General features: G+C 41.7%; 1 protein-coding gene across 1 annotated transcript in view; it reads left to right on the top strand.

Moving 5' to 3' along the window:
• Positions 1–24,751, top strand: part of si:dkeyp-19e1.3 (bromodomain-containing protein 4) — a 124,752-nt gene that overhangs the window by 59,864 nt on the left and 40,137 nt on the right. The window contains exons 3-7 of the mRNA XM_041837624.1: positions 20,740–20,825; positions 21,079–21,118; positions 21,188–21,268; positions 21,696–21,803; positions 22,425–22,534. Coding sequence (XP_041693558.1) covers positions 20,740–20,825; positions 21,079–21,118; positions 21,188–21,268; positions 21,696–21,803; positions 22,425–22,534 — 425 coding nt within the window. The remainder of the gene's footprint in view (positions 1–20,739; positions 20,826–21,078; positions 21,119–21,187; positions 21,269–21,695; positions 21,804–22,424; positions 22,535–24,751) is intronic.

Genomic DNA, 24,751 nt, shown 5'->3' with positions numbered 1-24,751 from the left:
GCACTATGACCTATTTATTGCCTTACCTCCATAACTTACTACATTCGCACACACTGTATATATATTTTCTGTTGTATTTTTGACTTTATGTTTTGTTTACCCCATATGTAACTCTGTGTTGTTGTTTTTATCGCACTGCTTTGCTTTATCTTGGCCAGGTCGCAGTTGTAAATTAGAACTTGTTCTCAACTGGCTTACCTGGTTAAATAAAGGTGAAATAAAAAAATAAACAACAAAACATATTTAATTGAACTGTTGACAGCCCCTATGTCCGCTCGCTCAAGAAAGGAATGAATGAGAGAGAGGTGGAAATGGAAACGCACAGTGGTGAGATATTCTGTAGCTAAAGGTAATGTGTCAGCCTATTATACTGAACAAAAACATGTAAAATGTTGGTTCGTGAGCTGAAATAAAAGTTCCACGACATTTTCCATACCTAAATCTTTTTTTTTTTTTTTTTTACATCTGTGTGATTTGATTTGTTAGTGAGCATTTCTCCTTTTCCAAGATAATCCATCCACTTGACAGCTGTGGCATATCAAGAAGCTGATTAAACAGCATGATCATTACACAGGTGCACCTTTTGCTGGGGACAATAAAAGGCCACTCTAAAATGTGCAGTATTGTCACAAAACACAATGCCACAGATGTCTCAAGTTTTGCGGGAGCGTGCATTTGGCATGCTGACTACAAGAATGTCCAGAGCTGTTGCCAGATAATTTAATGTTAGTTTCTCTACCGTAAGCTGCCTACAACATCATTTTAGAGAATTTGGCAGTACGTCCAACCGGCCTCACAACCACAGACCACGTGTATAACGTTGTGTGGGCAAGTGGTTTGTTGATGTGAACGTTGTGAACAGAGTGCCCCATGCTGGCAGTGGGATTATGGTATGGGCAGGCATAAGCTACGGACAACAAACACAATTGCATTTTATTGATGGCAATTTGAACGCACAGAGATACCGTGACGAGATCCTAAGGCCCATTGTCATGCCATTCATCCGCCGCAATCACCTCATGTTTCAACATAGTAATTCAAGGAACCATGTCACAAGGATCTGAACACAACTCCTGAAAGCTGAAAATGTCCCAGTTCTTCCATGGCCTGCATACTCACCAGACATGTCACCCATTGTAGGCTAACACTGTAATCCGCCCTGCACAATCAATTAACCATTTAATCCATTTTAGAATAAGGCTGTAACGTAACAAAATATGGAAAAAGTCAAGGGGTCTAAATACTTTCCGAAGGCACAAGATACATGTCTCTCTGTCCTAACAATGGGAGTCTAGCTCCCACCTATCCTTTCTTTCTCATTATTGTAATCCTTTTTTTGAATATTCGATGGTGGTTGACGTCAACCACCTGTATTCAATGGAGAGAGATGCTCTGCTGCTAGCCTAATGCGATGAATATACATAGCCATCTCGAGACAACTCCGATATAAAGTGTTTTTTCTCAAAGTTGCCAGGATGTCACGTGTCCTACTTATATCAGTACACTCGTAACAAATTAAGCATTACAAAACTTCCATTCGATCATATAAACTTCAAGTAGCAAATAAGCCACTGATTTTTTTTGTAGAGCAAATTTGACATTGACCTCGAAAACAAATGCCACCTGCTGGAGGCCGACAGATTTCCCTCTCTGCCACTAGCCAGACGGTTGCCCTGGGCAGAGCATTGCACCCTCGGAAGTGAAATGCGCTCTGGGAATCGTAGTATACTATTATTCTGTTATTTAATATAGTTTTTATTTTTTGCAAGAAATTGAATATTGAATAAAATATATTATTTGTTATTTTATTTTATAAGTTATGAATATGTTGTATAATGTTTTTTTTATATATATTTTGTATTTTTTGAATGAAGCCCAGTAGTTATTCTGTGACTTTAGCTAATACGCATTCTTTTTTGTTTGTTGCCATTGTATATTTTCGGTATGGAATATTGTTTTGGTATCGAGTATTATGATACTAAACATGGTATCGAAGTCAAAAATCTGGTATCGTGACAACACTACTCAGTAGGATCTGTAGAAACTAGATATGGTGTGGTCCTCTGTAGCTCAATTGGTAGAGCATGGCGCTTGTAACGCCAGGGTAGTGGGTTCGATCCCCGGGACCACCCATATGTAAAAATGTATGACACATGACTTATTTTGGCAGGAGCTCAAAAAAAAATAAAATAAAATAAAGTAAGTCGCTTTGGATAAAAGCGTCTGCTAAATGGCATATTATATTACTATTATTATTTCAAACTATTACAGACTACTAAGGGAAGCACAATTTAGACAAGCTAAATTACTTCTATGCGCACTTCGAGGCAAGCAACACTGAAGCATGCATGAGAGCATCTGCTGTTTCGGACGACTGTGTGATCACACTCTCCGTAGTCGATGTGAGTAAGACCTTTAAACAGGTCAACAATCACAAGGCCGCAGGGCCAGATTGATTACCAGGACGTGTACTCCGAGCATGTGCTGATCAACTGGCAAGTGTCTTCACTGACATTTTCAACCTCTCCCTGGCTGAGTCTGTAATACCAACATCTTTCAAGCAGACCACCATAGTCCCTGTGCCTAAGAACACTAAGGTAACCTGCCTAAATGACTACCGACCCATAGCACTTACGTCTGTTGCCATGAAGTGCTTTGAAAGGCTGGTCATGGCTCACAACACCATTATCCCAGAAACCCTAGATCCATTCCAATTTGCATACCGCCCCAACAGATCCACAGATTATGCAATCTCTTTCCCTCCACACTGCCCTTTTCCACCTGGACAAAAGGAACACCTACGTGAGAATGCCGGTGTGTTTAGTCCATTGACTGCAGCTCAGCGTTCAACACCATAGTGGCCTCAAAGCTCATCACTAAGCTAATGACCCTGGGACTAAACACCTCCCTCTGCAACTGGATCCTGGACTTCCTGACGGGCCGCCCCCAGGTGGTAAGGGTAGGTAACAAAACATCTGCCACGCTGATCCTCAACACGGTGGCCCCTCAGGGGTGCGTGCTCAGTCCCCACCTGTACTCCCTGTTCACCCATGACTGCATGAACAAGCACGACTCAACACCATCATAAAGTTTGCCGGCGACACATCAGTGGTAGGCCTGATCACCGACAATGATGAGACAGCCTACAGGGAGGAGGTCAGAGACCTGGCCATGTGGTGCCAGGATAACAACCTCTCCCTCAACGTGATCAAGACAAAGGAGATGATTGTGGACTACAGGAAAAGGAGGACCGAGCCATTCTCATCGACGGGGCTCTAGTGGAGCACGTTTAGAGTTTCAAGTTGAATTGGTGTCCACATCACCAACAAACTATCATAGTCCAAACACACCAAGACAGTTGTGAAGAGGGCACGACAAAGCATATTACCCCTCAGGAGACCTGAAAATATTTGTTATGGGTCCTCAGATCCTCAAAATGTTCTACAGCTGCACCATCGAGAGCATCCTCACTGGTTGCATCACCAGCTGGTATGGCAACGGCTCGGCCTCCGACCGCAAGGCACTCCAGAGGGTAGTGCGTATGGCCCAGTACATCACTGGGGCCAAGCTTCCTGCCATCCAGGACCTCTATACCAGGCGGTGTCAGAGGAAGGCCCTACAAGTTGCCAAAGACTCCAGCCACCCTAGTATTCTCTCTGCTACCGCACGGCAAGCGGTACCATAGTGCCAAGTCTAGGTCCAAAAGGCTTCTTAACAGCTTCTACCCCCAAGCCATAATACTCCTGAACAGGTAATCGAATGTATACCCGGTCTATTTGCATTGTCCCCCCTCTTTTACGCTGCTGCTCCTCTGTTTATTATCTATGCATAGTCACTTTAACTCTACCCACATGTACATATTACCTCAATTACCTCGACTAACCTGTGCCCCCGCACGTTGACTCTGTACCGGTACCCCCTGTATATAGCCTTGCTACTGTTATTTTTACGCAGCTCTTTAATTTTTTATTTTTACTGAACACTTTTTTTTCTTAACTGCATTGTTGGTTAAGGGCTTGTAAGTAAGCATTTAACTGTAAGGTCTACACCTGTTGTATTCGGCTCATGTGACAAATACAGTTTGATTTGATTTCATGGGGCTCTGAATAATATGGCGTGTTGCTGGACTTTTACTTTGGTCAAACAACTTAAAATGGTGGGTCGGGTCACCATATGGTAGAAATACAGTGGGGAGAACAAGTATTTGATACACTGCCGATTTTGCAGGTTTTCCTACTTACAAAGCATGTAGAGGTCTGTAATTTTTATAATAGTACACTTCAACTGTGAGAGACGGAATCTAAAACAAAAATCCAGAAAATCACATTGTATGATTTTTAAGTAATTAATTTGCATTTTATTGCATGACATAAGTATTTAATACATCAGAAAAGCAGAACTTAATATTTGGTACAGAAACCTTTGTTTGCAATTACAGAGATCATACATTCTTTGTCTACACCCATTCAGCATCGTTCACACCCTCTTAAGCCTACACCCATTCAGCATCGTTCACACCCTCTTAAGCCTTAGCCCCACCCATCTCTTTAAGGATTCACAGTGTAGTAACCAACCAAAGATTTCAAGACTAAAAGTGGTGAAAGTAGTAGAAAAAAGCAGTAAAAATACACTATCTAGTCCTTGGCCTATATCCTAATCTGACTTTGGTGCAGGTCATGTTGTTCTTCGCGTTAACTTCTCTGGTAAACACACACTATATAAAATCTGAATTTATTTGTCACATGCACAGGATACAGAAGGTGAAAACGGTACAGTGAAATGGTTACTTTCATAGTGGAGTCTTTTGTTTAGACATGTAGCTAGCTAGCTAAACAATTAACCATAATCCCAACTCTAATGCCTCGTTCAAAACTCTGCCTTCCGAGTGTTCAAAACAACTGGGAATTGGGGGAAAAACTAAATTGATTTGAACGGTCATCCAACTCGGAATTCCAACTCAGGAACGCGGGTTTCTTTCTAGAGCTCTGACTTTCTGACCTGAAGATCACTGACGTCATGATTGGACCTCGTATTTTTCAGAGTTCCCAGTTGTTTTGACCTAGCTAACCAACTAGGTTAAATTTGAGCTAACTACAGAGATCATACACTTAATGTTAGCTAGCGAGCCAGCCAGCTAACATTAGCTAGCTAACAGTAAGTTTTAACTTAAATGAAAATGACTTTCTGACAAAATTAGAAACTTGTAATATCTGAAAATGTTGCTAGACTCTTACCCGTATACATGGATGAACGCTTCTCCCGCTCTGTTATGGATGCCATAGTTGCTCTTAGTTTGAAGATTTAATCCAGAGACGGGTGTTTTATACAACAGCCTTCTTTCTGTGTTCTCTTTTTGGACTCTCCGCAACAGGCAATCATCTTTTTGCTTCCACCGGGCATTCCACTGATTTCAAAACTCGGTCAACTTCTTTGTTCCACACCATTGTCATCAGAAGACTCTACGATGTCTGGTTCAATGAAAACGTTTTTATCTAAATTAGGGATTTCCTCATTGTCTGATTCATTTTCAGAGTCAGAGAGAGGTAGCATGGCATGATCATCCTCCAGAAAGTAGTCCATAGCAACCTTTTCCCACTGAGCTTTGTCTATAGTGCTATTAACTTCAGAGCGATAATGTTGAGAGCAGTAGCAAAACTTATTCAGTTCTTCATGATATCTTTCAAAAAAAGCCATGGTAGACAAGATTATCCACACATACTGAGCAGCTCATGTTATAGACAGAAGCATGCTACATGGCAGACAAATCCAAACTTATCTCTCGGCTCTCTCTTAAGTCCAGCCCATCCATTAAGTCAGCCAGTCATGGCTAGCGGGAAGTTTCCTGTACTTTTCCGTGGCTAAACCAACTAGGCTCGTAATTTAACAATTTGATTCGTATTTCTAGATGGCATACAAGTTTGTTATTAAGGCACATGAAAGTTCACGTTTCAGACGGCATTTCTGCAAAAAAACAAAAACGCATTTAGATAAATAAAAAATAATATATTCAAATGCCTCTCCTGTGAAGTAGTGAAAGGTTTATGTTTGGGGCAAATCCAACACAACACATCAATGACTACCACTTTTCATATTTCCAAGCATGGTGGTGGCTGCATCATGCTATGGGTATGCTTGTCATTGGCAAGGACTAGGGAGTTTTTTTGGGATAAAAATAAACTGATACAGCTAAGCACAGGCAAAAGCCTAGAGGAAAACCTGGTCTTCTTTCCAACAGACACTTGGAGACGAATTCCCCTTTTCAGCAGGATAATAACCTAAAACACAAGGCCAAATCTACACTGGAGCTTACCAAGATGACGTTGAATGTTCCTGAGTGGCCTACTTACAGTTTTGACTTAAATCGGCTTGAAAATCAAGCTTTCTAGTAATGATCAACAACCAACTTGACAGAGCTTGAAGAATAAATAAAAAATAATGGGCAAATATTATACAATCCAGGTGGGCAAAGCTCTTACAGACTTACCCAAAAAGACTCACAGCTGTAACCCAAAATGTAATCGCTGCCAAAGGTGTTTTCTAACATGTATTGTCTCAGGGGGATGAACACTTATCTAATCAAAATATATAGCAAATAGTGTACATATGAGAACCAATCAAAAAATTGCTCAAAGTTGCTTTCGTTTTTAACTAACCTCCCCTTTTACAGTGCATTCGGAAAGTATTCAGACCCCTTGACCTTTTCCACATTTTGTTATCTACATACAATACCCCATAATGACAAAGTGAAAAACGTTTTTTAGAAATACCTTATTTACATAAGTATTCAGACCCTTTGCTATGAGACTCGAAATTGAACTCAGGTACATCCTGTTTCCATTGATCATCCTTGAGATGTTTCTACAACTTGGTTGCAGTCCACCTGTGGTAGATTTGGAAAGGCACACACCTGTCTATATAAGGTCCCACAGTTGACAGTGCATGTAAGGGAGATGTTTTAGTGGACTATGAGATAAAACTGAGTTAATCACGAACATATAGTTAGAATTCTCTGTTGCTAGGCAAGAACTTACTTGGGTCATTTCACTGTGTGTGTGTGAGAAGTGGGAATCTGACCTAGGGTCGAATTGCTCGCTCTTACCTAAATCCATGGCCGTCCTACCTTATCAGAGACTGAAACCAGACTGTGGCCTTTTGTCTCTCTCCTCAAACGAAGTGGAAAGAGCGGCACCAGGGTTGAACAGAGTTCAGGCTAAACCTTTGTCTCTCCTTGGCGACCTTCTTGATTGATTACAGCATGATGGGGTGGGGTTTGTGTATGTTTGAAAGATTAAGTATGGACCTGTCATGTCCAACAATCAGTCTTCAGGTCAAGCCCGGGAGAGCCGGGGTTGAATAGAGTTTAAACTGAACATGAGTGTTTTTGCATGACAAGGGCGTGATTGATTGTAATAATATTGTTTCTAAACTGAATGACAGTCGAATTTAGCCGCCATCATAGACCAAGGAAGTGGGCGGAGTGATAGAGCGCGGGAAACTGAAGAGGGAGGGATTTTAAGATAGGATGTGTGTGAATGGGACTATATAGATGTGGGGCAGAAAGAGAGAAGGAGGCTACTCTGCAGACCAGCACGGCTTTGTTTGAATTGTAATAATCTTGATTATAAGTAAATCTTGATTCTACAAAAACTCTGGAGGAACTTTGATTTTTAATAAAGTATAGTGATTATTTTCCACATCACGTCAGAGCAAAAACCAAGCCATGAGGTCGAAGGAGTTGTCCGTAGAGCTCCGAGACAGGATTGTGTCGAGGCACAGAGCTGGGGAATGGTACCAAAACATTTCTGCAGCATTGAAGGTCCCCAAGAACACAGTGGCCTCCATCATTCTTAAATGGAAGAAGGTTGGAACCACCAAGACTCTTCCGAGAGCTGGCTGCCCAGCCAAACTGAGCAATCAGGGGAGAAGGGCCTTGGTCAGGGAGGTGACCAAGAACCCGATGGTCACTCTGACTGAGCTCCAGAGTTCCTCTGTGGAGATGGGAAAACCTGGCACCATCCCTACGGTGAAGCATGTGGGGATGTTTTTCAGCGGCAGGGACTGGGAGACTAGTCAGGATCGAGGGAAAGATGAACGGTGCAAAGTACAGAGAGATCCTTGATGAAAACCTGCTCCAGAGTTCAGACTGGGGCGAAGGTTCACCTTCCAACAGGACAACGACCCTAAGCACACAGCCAAGACAACGCAGGAGTGGCTTTGGGACAAGTATCTGAATGTCCTTGAGTTGCCCAGCCATCTCTGGAGAGACCTGAAAGTAGCTCTGCAGCAACACTCCCCATCCAACCTGACAGAGCTTGAGAGGATCTGCAGAGAAGAATGGGAGAAACTCCCCAAATACAGGTGTGCCAAGCTTGTAGTGTCGTACTCAGAAAGACTCAATTCTCTCATCGCTGCCAAATGTGCTTCAACAAAGTACTGAGTAAAGGGTCTGAATACTTATGTAAATGTGATATTTCATTTTTTTTTCTTTATAAAGTATCGGAAATATCAATAAAAAACAGTTTCTGCTTTGTCATTATGGGGTATTGTATTGTATTGATGAGGGGAAAAAACAATCAATTTTAGAATAAGGCTGTAACTTAACAAAATGTGGAAAAAGTCAAAGGGTCTGAATACTTAAATCAAGAATAGTCTGATGGGTGACAATATAAGCCTATCACTTGTGAATTATATATTATCACTTGTGAATGATGCCCAGCGTAAGGCAAGAAACAAAGCCGTTTTTTTGTGTGTTTTTTTTATCATAGTCGCATACCTCATGTAGCCTAGCCTATAGGCCTATTTGTTTTGTTAAGGTTTGTATCACAACTAAAGTGGGCAAATAACTTCTTAAAATTAAGCACATTAATCCGCTTTACAAGGGGTGTGGAGCCTAACTGGCATACATAAGCAGCGCGTGAGTTTGAAGTTTGGGGAAGATAATTTTCACCATAAAAATGCACCTTTATAATAAAAGCATTACATGCATATTCGCATTTGCGGTCACTTTTGATAATGGTGTTTTCCCGCTAATGTAACATTCGCGCTTATAGCCTACTGCCGTGTACGCATTGCTGCGCTTATAATGTGAAGAAATAGCCTAATAGTTTATCAACATTTAAGCTAAACGTTCTGATCTGTTGTGTGACTATGTTTGGAATATTTATTTCTCGCACAGAATAGAATAGGTAGACTTTTGTACTATGGGGGATAGTAGATTGACATAGGCTAGTGCTTTTGCTGTTCGTTAGGCTTACTCATCTTGTTGGCTGACGAAAAGTAAATGTGGACAGTTCTTCCAATATCTTCAATATGCAAGCCGGAATTGGATAAGGACGCACGCAGTTGCGTCCCCGATGCGTGTGCCTTCACTTGTAGCCTATGAGAAAGACCCGATCACGTGACTGAGAGCCATGTGAGTGAGAGGTGTTTCGGAGCACGCAGCACTCAGGGAGAAGGGCACAACGGCCACTGGCTGCAAAAGGCATGGATTTTTTTAGGGTGCATTACCGCCACACAAGGCGACGCCGCCGGTAAATTCAAGGTATTATCAAGTGCTTGTCAAATTGTGAATGAGAGACTGATGAAGTGTGTACAGCCTGCGCAAAAGACAAAGCGGAGCTCATGCCTTTCAAGCGACTTTTTTCAAATCATCATTAGTCGCATCATGCAGCCTTACAATGTATTAAAAATCAATACATAGCCCAACGTTTGTAGAACAACTGAAGTTACATTAACCGCTCAACACAGAATAGCCGCATGTGCGCACTCCCTCAAATCGTTTGCAGGAAAATATCCTTTCTATTTTTTTCCGCTTTGTTCAGTTGTATTCTTCATACTATAAAATAATACCACAAAATTATAAGCAAATCTTGTCTGCTAAATGAACTAGTGTAGCCCACAGCCATTTGGCATAGCCAGATCAGGGCCTAACATAAGGACAACTCAGAGTATGCTATTCTGTTCATCTGAAATAGACTACATGTTCTTCATATCATGTTTCTTTAGACCTGTCTAAAATATATAATGGATTTATTGTGAAGGTTTAGGCTATATTACATGAATTTATTAGACTTTTTTAAATGTAGTTGTTCCAAAGGTCTGCATCAGTGGCTTATAGCCTATGTGTGGAAGCCAGGAGATGCTAAATGTGTTTTATGTTAATTAACGGTCAATTACCGTGAGACCGACAGTTATTTGACAATCACCGGCTGATGAAATTTCGTGACCGCCACAGGCCTAGTAGGAATTATGAGTTTTTACTCACCAAAATAACAACATTGTGTGGTCAAAGACTTAGTTGTAGTCACGATCTGGTTACCTATAACTATAAACATACATATATTTTTGTGTTTTTACATATTAACCTCTTAAGGATCGGACCCTTTTTTTCTTCAATTTTCGCCTAAAATGATGTACCTGAAGGACCTTTAGCAAGGATATGCATATTCTTGATACCATTTGAAAGGAAGGACTTTGAAGTTTGTGGAAATGTGAAATTAATGTAGGTGAATATAAGATATGGTAAAAGATAATACATTATCTTTGAAATGCAAGAGAAAGGCCACAATATAATATTGCAGTTTAGGCACAATTTAGATTTTGGCCACTAGATGGTAGCAGTTTGTGTGCAAAGTTTCAGATTGATCCAGTGAAGCATTGCAATACTGGACTATTTTGTATCAAGTCTGCCCAAATGTGCCGAATTGGTCAATTGATACATTTTCAAATATATAACTATAGAGAACATACAAAAATGATATGGTAATACCAAATGTACATTTACACACTCCCGGGAATGTCATATATGATGGATCATTAGCTTATACACTAATTTTCACACATCTAGATGGTGGGGTGGCTGTGGAGCCAGAAACAGCAAGGGTTCAAACCCAGTTCCTACATTTGAATATAAAAATAGATTTTATCAAATAAAACTATGCTACATTTTATCTCTGGGACCCTTAGGATGACAAATCAGAGCAAGATTATTGAATGTAACTACGTTATATACCTTCAGAGGTGAATGTATCAAACCAGTTGCCGTGAAACGTTTTTTGTTGTTGTGCACTCTCCTCAAACAATAGCATGGTATTTTTTCACTGTAATAGCTACTGTAAATTGGACAGTTAAGTTAGATTAACAAGAATTTAAGCTTTCTGCCCATATAAGACATGTCTATGTCCTGGAAAGTTTGCTGTTACTTACAACAGTCATGCTAATCACATTAGACACCGATCCCGTAGAGGTTAACTTATTTCTGGATCTCTTCGGGAACTACCCACAATGCACTGTTTCTCAACATCATATGGAGAACTAGTGCTCTTCTCCTGTGCGTTTAGTAGGGGTAGTCGCGCGAGCTAGTGAGTGTTGTAGTAGTCGCTAGTGTTCGTTTTCATTTCAGACCTAGCAGTTTTTTTTATAGATAAATATGCCAAGGAGGTGTGGTGTTGCTGGATGCAGTAATACCCACAAGGACAGGGTTACGACTCATTTGTGTCCCAAAACGAGAAGCTAGCTTTGAAGTGGGTCCAGTTTTTCTGGTTGAAGCAATCGGATTGGAGTAAGGGAACCGCAGGCATGTCTACTGTATGCAGTGCTCATTTAACCCCGGAGGATTTCGATGGCTATAACCAGTGGAAGGCAGGATTCGGAATGAGACTCAGTCTGAAACCAGGTTCTGTGGCGAGCATGAAATGCCTATAACCTTGGTTTCCTACCGACCTACCTGTAACGTTACATCGTGAGTGTCAGCAGTGGAGGAGAGAAACCGGGTAAGTTCAATGTGACCTAGCTATGTATTTTGTATAAATTACATCTATCATCATCTAACTAACATTTATAGATAGTTATATCTAGCTAGCTAACGTTTATTATAAGGTTGCTACCTGTATACTAGAAACGTTACAATAAGGCAACACTGCCTGCAATGTTTTTGACCAGCTAACTTAGCTAGTCTCTCTCTCTGCTAGCTAGCAAGCTTGTCAACTTGTGACTGTGTTCCAAAAACATGTTGACACATTGCTGGGATTGAGAAATGGGAGCCAGCCAGCCAGCCACCTCTCCTACTTGGATGGCTAGCTAACATCAGCTAAAGTTATTTTTGCAGATGGTCCTGTTGGTCAATGTCATTGTATACCAAAATATATCCATCAAAAGATGAGCTCCATAAATTGTCTGCTAAATTTGGTAAATATCATTGCATTGCATACCAAAAGTTGTCAGCCTAAAATGTAGTGCCTAAAATTGTTTGCCAAATTAGTCTGCCAAAAGTTTGCTGTCTAGCGAGCTAAGTCAATTGGCAACCTAGCTAGCTAATTCACCTTTAGCTTTTATTATATAATATTGCTTGCATGATGTGATAAATGATAGCTAGTCTTTATACATGCATTACGCTGATATATTAGTCTGTGAGATAAGATATACTTTTGATACCCCAAGGGGAAAAATGGCCTAAGCCTAAATAAACACATTCACCAACATATTGGATAAGAGAGTCTGCTAAATAATGTAAATGTAAATGTAGAACACAAATAGTATAGTAAAATAATAAGTCATTGCTGTGAAAATAGGCAGCAAATGGATGTTGATTGATGATTAGATCTAACTACTGATCTGACATCTTTTAGATAATTAATATATTTTCTACATTTTTTCCCTAGAAATCTAGTGTCTAGCACCCAGTGTCCAGGATGAGCCTTCTCTTGGTGAGGGACCTTCTTGTGTAGTCTCTGTCTGAAGTGCCGGTCGCATCACCTGCATTGGGACCAACGTGTCATAAAGGCACAGAGGTGTCATTTCTAATGCCACATACAAGAAGCATTGGTGAGTCATCATGTTATAAATCCCAGCCCCGTCCCCGCATGAGGCCTTTTGCCTCTTGGTAGACCATTATTGTAAATAAGAATTTGTTCTTAATTGACTTGCCTAGTTAAATAAAGGTAAAATAAATATGTATACTCACCTCGTGACCAGGCAAACAATTTTTCACAAAGCTGTCAATAACAATAATGTATTATCATAAAACCTGAGCAGATTTAGTTTGATGTGCACATACTGAATTATGTCTAGGATTTTAAACAATCAACACTTTGGCGCAATCCCAATTTGTGCAATACACATTAATTGGAGAAGATGAAGAGATGGACCTGGGTTTTGAGGAGGAAAACGAGGACATCTATGGTGATGGAAAGGACATGGAGGATGAGGACTACATCCCAGCTGAGGATGAGGAAGATGTGATCACTGGGTGAGTAGTGGTGTGCATATTTTGAATTGTGAGCGCAACTTAGTCTTTTGGGTGGTGGAACATTCTTGATACACACGGGAAACTGTTAAGCGTGAAAAACCCAGCAGCGTTGCAGTTCTTGACACAAACCGGTGTGCCTGGCACCTACTACCATACCTCTTTCAAAGGCACTTAAATATTTTGTCTTGCCAATTCACCCTTGAATGGCACAAATACACAATCTGTCTCATTTGTCTCTAGGCTTAAAAATCCTTCTTTACCCTGTCTCTTCCCCTGTATCTACACTGATTGAAGTGGATTTAACAAGTGACATAGCTTTCACCTGGATTCACCTGGTCAGTATGTCATGGAAAGACACATGGTAGTCCCGGCCACTCTGTGATGTTTGGGACATTCACTGCTGTTGAACAGAGAATAAACAAGATCCAGAACATAGAAATTGTTCAGGTAAGCCATGTATATTGTCTACTGTTCTACTGTCCTACTGTAAAATTGTTACACAATTAGTTGTATTGATGTGTCAAATCTGATTTGCTTAATTGCATTGATGTGTACACCTCATGTGGCTGGAGTGTGTCAGCAGTTCCTGCAAGAGGAAGGCATTGATGCTATGGACCGCCCGTTCCCCAGACCTGAATCCAATTGAGCACATCTGGGACATCATGTCTCGCTCCATCCACCAACGCCACATTGCACCACAGACTGTCCAGGAGTTGGCGGATGCTTTAGTCCAGGTCTGGGAGGAGATCCCTCAGGAGACCATCCGCCACCTCATCAGGAGCATGCCCAGGCGTTGTAGGGAGGTCATACAGGTGGGGCAGGTAGCTTAGTGGGTAAGAGCGTTGTGCCAGTAACCGAAAGGTCGCTGGTTCTAATCCCCGAGCCGACTAGGTGAAAAATCTGTCGATGTGCCCTTGAGCAAGGCACTTAACCCTAATTGCTTCTGTAAGTCGCTCTGGATAAGAGCGTCTGCTAAATGACTAAAATGTAAAATGTAATACAGGCACGTGGAGGCCATACACACTACTGAGCCTCATTTTGACTTGTTTTAAGGACATTACATCAAAGTTGGATCAGCCTGTAGTGTGGTTTTCCACTTTAATTTTGAGGGTGACTCCAAATCCAGACCTCCATGGGTTGATAAATTTGATTTCCATTGATAATTTTTGTGTGATTTTGTTGTCAGCACATTCAACTATGTAAAGAAAAAAGTATTTAATAAGATTATTTCATTCAGATCTAGGATGTGTTGTTTAAGTGTTCCCTTTATTTTCTTGAGCAGTGTATTTGACCCCTATGCAAAACATGACTTAGTACTTGGTGGCAAAACCCTTGTTGGCAATCACAGAGGTCAGACGTTTCTTGTAGTTGGCCACCAGGTTTGCACACATCTCAGGAGGGATTTTGTCCCACTCCTCTTTGCAGATCTTCTCCAAGTCATTAAGGTTTCGAGGCTGACGTTTGGCAACTCGAACCTTCAGCTCCCTCCACAGATTTTCTATGGGATTAAGGTCTGGAGACCGGCTAGGCCATTCCAGGACCTTAATGTACTTCTTCTTGAGCCACTCCTTTGTTGCCTTGGCCGTATGTTTTGGGTCATTGTCATGCTGGAATACCCATCCACAACCCATTTTCAATGCCCTGGCTGAGGGAAGGAGGTTCTCACCCAAGATTTGACGGTACATGGACCCGTCCATCGTCCCTTTGATGCCTTGAAGTTGTCCTGTCCCCTTAGCAGAAAAACACCCCCAAAGCATAATGTTTCCACCTCCATGTTTGACGGTGGGGATGGTGTTCTTGGGGTCATAGGCAGCATTCATCCTCCTCCAAACACAGCGAGTTGAGTTGATGCCAAAGAGCTCGATTTTGGTCTCATCTGACCACAACACATTCACCCAGTTCTCCTCTGAATCATTCAGTTGTTCATTGGCAAACTTCAGACGGGCATGTATATGTGCTTTCTTGAGCAGGGGGACCTTGCGTGCGCTGCAGGATTTCAGTCCTTCACGGCGTAGTGTGGTACCAATTGTTTTCTTGGTGACTATGGTCCCAGCTGCATTGAGATCATTGACAAGATCCTCTCGTGTAGTTCTGGGCTGATTCCTCACCGTTCTCATGATCATTGCAACTCCACAAGGTGAGATCTTGCATGGAGCCCCAGGCCGAGGGAGATGACAGTTATTTTGTGTTTCTTCCATTTGCGAATAATCGCACCAACTGTTGTCACCTTCTCACCAAGCTGCTTGGCGATGGTCTTGTAGCCCATTCCAGCCTTGTGTAGGTCTACAATCTTGTCCCTGACATCCTTGGAGAGCTCTTTGGTCTTGGCCATAGTGGAGAGTTTGGAATCTGATTGATTGATTGCTTCTGTGGACAGGTGTCTTTTATACAGGTAACAAACTGAGATTAGGAGCACTCCCTTTAAGAGTGTGCTCCTAATCTTAGCTCATTACCTGTATAAAAGACACCTGGGAGCCAGAAATCTTTCTGATTGAGAGGGGATCAAATACTTATTTCCCTCATTAAAATGCAAATCAACATTTTTGACATGCGTTTTTCTGGATTTTGTTGTTGTTATTCTGTCTCTAACTGTTCAAATAAACCTACCATTAAAACTATAGACTGATCATTTCTTTGTCAGTGGGCAAACGAACAAAATCAGCAGCGGATCAAATACTTTTTTCCCTCACTGTATATGTTTTCAAATATGTGAACTTGAGACTTAATTTCTTGTTCTGTCTTTCTCCCTACCTCTTTCTCTAGAAACCTGAATACCACCTCAGTTCAACATCAGCCTTCTATTGTCACGCTGCCATCAACACAACTGCATTAAGCCCTAAGCTGATTCCTGTCTTTCTGCTAGGGTAGAGCTGTAACTGTCATTAGGGTTTTGTATCACAAAGTTGTTCTCTTGTACCGTCTACCCTTGTTTACTTCCCATTACTGAGCTGAGATAATTAGATAAGTGTAAGCAGCACTTTGAGCCTTTAACAAGCCTAACTCCACACCTACACTTCTGCCTGCGGTGTATGTTAATCGGATGTTGGGCTCCTTGACACTCCTCAACCCAAATTCTGCACGTCTCTGCTGCTGCCGCCAAGCTTTCAGAGTGGAACTCAATCATTCATAAAGAATTGTATAAACATATGTACAATTATTTATTGTATTTGTAAATTATATTTTTATTTCTTTAAAGACCCATGACAAACGTGATGTATTGGTATAACATATATTTTATAACTGTTAATAATAAAAAGGAAAAACTGGTTTGAATTATTTTTAGGGCATGTTGTCATTTGAGAACCTATTTCTCATTGACTGCACACGCTGGAATTGGCACACGGTTATACCCAGTGTTGCCAATTTAGTGACTTTGTCGCTGTATTTAGCGAGTTTTCAGACCCCTCCAGCGACCTTTATTGGTAAAAGATTACAACGACAAATTCAACTACTTTTCCGTCTGCCTTTGGGGAGTTTGACACCAAGGGTTTCTATGGTGTTAATAGCATTTAGAGACTTTTCCCACTCGATTCTACCGCAAACGAGAGCAGGAGAAGCGGTCTGTGCAACAGAAGTCACAGCAGTGGTGCACACACAGGCATAAAAGCACAAGGGGAGGGGGTGTGCAGCGGGAGAGGGTGCGGAAACGCTTTGCCTGGGACCGCAGCTGTGCCGCAGCAAGGCAAATTGGTGCTGTGACTTCGTGGCAATGGTAAAACGTAATCAAGCGACTTCTAGCAACAAATCAAGGAGCCAATAGCGGGGATCTCACTGAGAAACAGTTGGCAACACTGGTTGTACCGCCCAAGATAACCTAAATTCTAGCTGATGAACTGCATCCTGCACTACAAGTTCAGCACCAGCACGCTCTTGGTGTCTTGCTTCGGGCTCAAATCCAAATGGGAAAGTGATCTGTGCCTCAGCTGCCTCTTCTAGCACCACCTCTTCCTCATCAGATTCTCCAAAAAGGGAAGACCCAGGGGAAACAGAGTTCCTGCTATGCTCATAGTCACTGTCTGGCGGACGTTTACTCTGCAGTGATATGCTAGCTGGCAAGTTTAGTTAGCTGGCTAAAATAGCAAGCTAGGCTTCTCACATCGGAAGTGCCGCTCTCGCTTTGTTTGGTAGCTAACTCGGCCTACAGTCCTTACCATGATGGGCCCCAGCCGTCAATATGTAAGTCTCCGCTCTCTTTGCTTTTTTTTTGTTTATCTCCTGGAGGGTTTTGTTTTAGTTATGTTCTGTGGGTTACTGCCTGTGCTCAATGGTCTTCATTGTTGTACCGTTAGCTGGCTAGGCTAGCTAGCTGGATAAAAGAACTAACGTTAACTGGCTGGCTAGTTTGCTGGCTAAGATAACATTAACTGCATATAACACTTTGATAACTGGTTAAATGTGGTTATGTATTTCCAAAACATTGGTTTACTTTAATGTAGTTGTACAGCAAGGTGTTGATAGCAACTGACTGACTCCTGAAATGCTAATGTAACGTTAGCAGACTGGTAGGGCTAACATTAGCAGGCTAAGTTGGCTAGCAACCTTGCAAGTATTTGTATTTAAATAGAAACCAGTAGTCATGAGTGCAAACGATTTGGTTTAAGTTATACATTTCAAGTTATTTCTGTTGGAGTTTACATCATAGGGAACAGGCTGGCTTGCTGGGTCCTCCATATTACGTCACACCCCGTAAATATGACCGACCGGCTCGATTCAGCCTTATGAAGTAACATTTGAAATTGTGTTTTTTACATTGGATAAAAGTAGAGACTCAGAGCTAGAAAATGGTATATCATACACTACAGTTGAGGAATAATGGGAAAGTAATTCTGCTTTGAAAGTTGATAAACTTGTAACTTCACTTTTGAGAAAATTGTCCTTGAATGTTTTGGTACACCTACTAGAGAGCTCTTCTTTGTCTACACCCATTCAGCATCATTCACACCCTCTTAAGCCTTAGCCACACCCATCTCTTTAAGGATTCACATGTGAGGCCATGTACTTAAACACCCAACAATTTCAAGACTAAAGGCTGGTTTATACTACGTCTGTCGAGAGTTGTCGCAGTGACATCATGAACATTCTATTGTCATCCGACATCAAACTTGCCGTTATGAAAAAGTATGAACACAAACACTACAGGCTGCATGACTTAAACAGCACGGTGGTCCAAAATAGCATAAATAGTGTATTTTAATAATAAACCCACCTGTTTAAAAATGAATTTAGTATATGTCAATCTAGCAAACCAGGCAACTAAAAGCAACTTTCTAAACAATGTTTTGGTTTGTTTCTAGCTTGTTAGCTAGCAAGCTAATGTTAAGTTAGCGGGCTAGCCAGTTCAAATAATGACCATATCATATAGCTTACAATGTCTTCACTTTAGCTCATTTGTCTTCATTATTACAGGAAAATAAACTCACAACATTATCATTATTTACAAGTTAATGTCGAGCCAATTACAGAAAATAGCTTACGGTTGTGAGTGTGATGAAATAAAAGCAGGGCATTCTACCGGAAGATTTTAGAACTTGGTCACTGTCTCGCTGGCCTAACGTTATATCCTAATTTCAGACATGTTTATCACATTACTGTCTCTGGTAAACACATACTTTATCAAATAAAATCAAAGTTTATTTGTCACATGCACAGGATACAGAAGGTGTAGTGAAATGGTTACATGCATAGTGGAGTCTTTTGTTTAGACATGTAGCTAGCTAGCTAAACAATGAACCATAATCCCAACTCATAACGTTACTGCCCTGCATTAATCTGCAGGTAGCTAACCAACCAGGTTCAATGTTAGCTAGCAGGCTAACATTAGGCTATAACTAGCAATGCATGAGATACAAATAATATTACTACACAGATCATACACGTAACGTTAGCTAGCGAGCCAGCCAGCTAATGTTAGCTAGCTAGCTTTCAGTATGTTTTAACTTGAAATGAAAACGACTTCCTGACAGAATTAGAAACGTATAATTTCTGAAAATGTAGCTAGCTAGACTCTCTTACTCATATACGTGGATGGACGCTTCTCCCTCTCTTGTCACGGATGCCATGGTTGCCTTTAGTTTGAAGATGTAATCCGGAGACAGGGGTTTTATACAACAGCCTTCTATGTGTTCTCTTTTCGACTCCCTCTGCATATTTGCAATCAAACACCATAATTTTCTCCATCTCCTTAGCTATCATACTCTAATTCCACCGGGCATTCCACTGATTTCAAAACTCGGTCCTCCAGAAAGTGGAGAGCAACACACTTGCACTTCTACTACGTGATATCTTTCAAATTAGCCGCTTTAGAAAGGATTACCTACACATACTGACTAGCTCATGTTATAGACAGAAGCATGCTACATGGCAGACCAATCCGAACTCATCTCTCGGCATGTCCAGCCCATTCATTATCTCAGCAAATCATGGCCGTGGCTAAACCAACTAGGCTCGTAATTTAACAATTGTATTCGTATTTACAGATGGCATACAAGTTTGTTATTAAGGCACATTAAGTTCACATGTTCCAGAAGGCGTTCAAATGCCTCTCCTGTGAAGTAGTGATGCGCGACATACGCCTAGTTTCCTGAAACGAGTCACAAATGTTTTTTCCGGCATTCTTCGGAATTGTGATCAGTTTCATGTAATAACTCGAAAAATAGAAAAGTAAGGTGTAATTTTGCTTTGGGACTTTTGATGCATATTCTAATGCAAATCCATCCATATGTTGCATGTGGTTATGTTTATGCTACCTACCCTTTAAGGGCAACCAGTGGGAAACAGGTGATTATAAGGCGGAGTTTGCATCGAGTGAAAAGTGATTGCATTCATTTTGAAACCGGGCTACTTCCCGGCGTGAGCCAGGTGCCCCTCTCTGACCGACAGTGTCTGCTCAAAACAAAAGTGACGTAGGTTAAGCACGTGGAGTAATGAAGAGAATTGTTGTATGTTTCTGAACAATGCATCATGCTGCATTGTTGACAATATGACCGAGGAGCTCAGATTACTGTTAGATTTGAGCAGGGCGCGCCTCCCTCAACTGCTTCTCCCGGTCACGTGACAGGTCATAGCCGTGTGCAACCCGGGCCAGCTTAATCGAATCCCCTCATTGGCTTGCCAATAACTCTAGACCAATAACTGTCTTTGTTATTGGTCTATGAAATTATACCGCCTGGTGATGTCACCAGGCAAGCCAAAACTCCATCAATGCAAAACCTGCTGATTAGAAGGTCCTGCGTAAATTGTATTTTCAACCAGCAACTATAAGGAAATAACACTGATCACATTTTTCACACTTTTACCATGTTAGTTTCATCAGATGTTGTACAATATGATACAAAACACCGAAATTGTATGACTTATTTCTTGCGTGTGTGTTTGTACTCCTGTATGGGTACTATAAGTAAATACACATTGAGTTTAACTGATCCTGCTGCATTGTCCTTTTTAGTGTGTGTGTGATGTGAGGCTTTTGTACATGTTTTCTTGTGTGTTTTCAGGGCAGGCAGGAGGGTGTCCACATCGACCCCTGGGAGGATGCTGACTACAGCATCTATAAGGTCACAGACCGCCACGGCTTCCTGCAGTAAGTTAACATGACGTCTCTGACAGTGTTCATCTCTCTTCTGGAGACTTACAGCCAGGGGTTCACCCCAACCATGTTCCTAGATTTAGGGCTTCAACTTTAGCAGGGTACTGGGGTTAGAGTACACACACACACACACACACACACACACACACAACACACACAGGAGGAAAAGAGAAGGGAAGCCTTAAATCACTGTAATGAACGCGCCATTATCCACTGACTCACCTTTTGTTTGTGTCTTTCTCCTCAGCGAAGAGGAGCTGCTGACTCCCAGCGCAATTGAAGAGAAGGTATGTACTGCTGATCACCTTTGGGTTGATTGATTGATTTGTTGATTTGTTCTGTCCTCCCTTCTTCAGCAAAAGCATCAGGAGATTGAGCGGGTGGAGAAATGGCTGAAGATGGTCAAGAAGTGGGACAAGTACAGGAACAGTGACAAGGTGACCGACCCAGTGCTGACTATACACACCACAAACTCCTCCTCAGCCCTCTCCTCCTCTCTCTCTCTCTCTCATTTGTTCTTTGCTTCCCTTTTTTAATCTCACATCAATCTCCAGTCTTGTAATTTTTGGGACGGGGGGAATCGTTATTTGTAGTTTTCCTTTTTACTCTTTTAGCCCCTGCGTCTTTCTTTAGATGGTAAAGATAGTGTACTAGGGGAACCTCCTCTCTTTAATGATCACCCCATCTCTACTGATATCTCCTACTCTCTCTGGTTTTTCTCTTTCTGGTCTTTCATTCTGGTCTCTTTCGCTCTCTCCTTCTCTCTCTGGTCTCTGTAGAAGGTGAAGCATGTTTAAGGCAGTTGTCCTAATATATCTTCCTCTCTCTTTCTCTGGTATCTCTTTCTTTGGTCTCTCTCTCTAGATGGTGAAGCGTGTGTACAAGGGAATCCCCCTCCAGTTGAGAGGCCAGGTCTGGGCTCTGCTACTGGACATAGAGAAGGTGAAGCAGGAGAACTCTGGGAAGTATGAGGTAAGCACACTATAGCACTAAACCTCTTCTCCCTCCATCTTGCCATCTTATAGGCTTGGTGGAATGTTTGTTATATTGCACACCTATTGGATCCTTTCAGATCTACAGAAGAGCGTATGGGGTAGGGGCTAGGGGTTGATTTGGGATTCTGCAGAAGGGTAGCTCTCCTGGAGGAGGGTTGGCTACGCCTTGTATACAGCAGACCTGGGTTTAAATAATATTAGGGTATTTCAATTACTTTCAAAGACATTTGGAAGTAAGTATTTTGATTTTTGTTTTATTTGAATAGAGAAGTAATTGAATTGTGGAATGTATTTGGAAATACACTTGGAAACTGAATCAAATATACTCCCATACATTTAACCCAGGTCAGTTTGGTATTGGTTTGGTATTTTAAATAATGTATTATTCTTTCAAATAGTAGGGTATTTATAGGAAAGTATTTGAAAATACTTTCAAATACTTCCAATAGGAGTAGTTGATTTGGGCCACATTATTTGTAAATACTCAAATACACAGAAAATAAGTATTTAAATAACAAATAATCAAAAACACATGTATTTGAACCCAGGTCTGGTATACAAAAACTGATGTTATTTTGCTTGGTTCCTCTGTGGCCAGACTATGAAGGAGCAGGCCAGGAGTTTCTCTACAGAGATCAAACAGATTGATCTGGACGTCAACAGAACCTTCCGGAACAACATCATGTTCATGGACCGCTTTGGAGTCAAGTACGTCATACTCATAGTTATCACCCTAAAGCCATTAACCAGGGCTGTAACAATGCATGCTATTGGTATATTATGAATAGGGTTGTACGATTCCGGAAACTTTCCCAGGAAGTTTCCAGGTTTTTCAGAAATTCTGCTTGGAAGATTACCTGAACCAGGAGGGAATAAGCAGGGAATACACTTCAACCAGAATTTCGGTAAAACCTGGGAAATTCCTTGGAAAGTTTCCGGAATTTTGCACCCCTTATTATGCAAATCATGTTCATGTGCCGTGAGACACCTGCTACTGCTACACTGTCAGGCACAACCCTATAGACAGTAGGTCTGCATAAGGAATACATTAGTGCCCATGTCATTGAGAGTGTCTCATCTTAGGTGAGAAGTAAATAAAGCTCTGTACTGTATCAGATTCAGATCACACTGCGACAGTCGAGCGACATTCAATACAGCACCTTTTTGCCTTGGGTATCCTCAATAAAATATGACGTTGTTGTGTTAGAGGTTTATTATCTCCTTAACATAATCATTACGTTCCCCTAACATTATCCAGACCACAGAGTTTAATAGAGTATATAGTATTATTGTATCTCTAAGATTCAGACCAATCGCAATAACAACCCAAGCCAGTGGTTCATCCCTAGAGCCTTGTTGCAAAACACCACCACTTGTCGTTAACACTGATTGACACCATTGTGTAAGTGATAAGGGTTTGCTTAGCTTTCATATCGTGTCTTTATGTCTCACTGGCTCCGGCCTGTGTTTTGGATCGGTGTCTCTAAAGCCCCAACTGTTTTGGTTCCCTGGCCTCTGGTGTCCATGTCTGACAGACCCCTAACCTTGACACATACACGCACGCATACTCATACGCACACACACGTTTGTTTTACTATCCTTGTGGGGACCAAACAATTTTTTCCCAATCAAAATCCTATTTTCCCTAACCTTAACGCCAAACACTAACTCAACATAACTCCTAAATGTTTTTTGTTGTTGTACTTTTAACCTTTTTTTCTCCCCAATTCCGTGATATCCAATTGGTAGTTACAGTCTTGTCCCATCACTGCAACTCCACTACGGACTCTGCCAAGACGCACTGCTTTTTGACAGACTGCTCGCTTAACCCGGAAGCCGCACCAATGTGTCGGAGGAAACACTGTCCAGCTGGCGACCGCAGTCAGCTTGCAGGCGCCCGGCCCGCCACAAGGAGTCGCTAGAGCGCGATGGGACAAGGAAATCCCGGCCGGCCAAACCCTGCCCTAACCCGGACAACGCTGGGCCAATTGTGCGCCGCCTCATGGGTCTCCCGGTCACGGCCGGCTGTGACACAGTCTGGGATCGAACCAGGGTCTGTAGTGACGCCTCAAGCACTGCGGTGCAGTGCCTTAGACCGCTGCGCCACTCGGGAAGCCCATAACCCCTAATTCTAACCCTAATTGTAACCCTAATCCCTCATCACACTGACAGCGTCATTGCACAAAATGGTACGCAGCAGCATCTGGATATGTGTGCAACAAAAGTTCAACATTCATCTTCTGCTACCATTTGTCTTAAGCTGTCTGCGCATTCAGTTTGACGCATACGTTCGAGAAATCCAACGTATGCACCACACAGAACGCACTGTAACTGCCTCTGCAACGCAATGCTGCAAGGCAAACGCAGCATTCCATTGGAAATGAATGTATTTCTGGTGTACCAAAATGCAATGACGCAATGACAAATGGCTTATTATTATTATTATTATTAAAGAGGTAATATGTCAGGCCTATTTGGCCAAAATCAATGATAGCCTATTGTATAGATAAAAATGAACTAAACTTTTAAGAGATCCGATTTTTGGTTTATAAATACTTTGCTACAATGACACACTTAGCTAGCTTTATGAAAATATTTAGTGAACTCCATGACAGTAGCTAAAGCAAGGGGCTATAGCAGTAGACTACAAATGCATGCTGGACCGGGCATGCCCTGAGCTCGTGAAGTGAGCGGTACTGGAGCGAAATTGGAGTGTGTGAGAAGGCGCACATACACATGCTAAAACACACACCACACACACACACACACAGGCATAGATACACAGGCACATACACAGGCACAAACACGTGCTAACACACACACACACACACACACACACACACACACACACACACACACAGGCGTGTGTGGGATTGGGCACTCAAACACACATACACACACTAGAACAAAACACACAGACTAAAG

This window comes from Coregonus clupeaformis, chromosome 19 (assembly GCF_020615455.1).
Source record: "Coregonus clupeaformis isolate EN_2021a chromosome 19, ASM2061545v1, whole genome shotgun sequence".
Taxonomy (NCBI): Eukaryota; Metazoa; Chordata; class Actinopteri; order Salmoniformes; family Salmonidae; genus Coregonus; species Coregonus clupeaformis.
The sequence above is the reverse complement of the archived record's forward strand: the minus strand, read 5'-3'. Positions and strand labels throughout refer to the sequence as shown.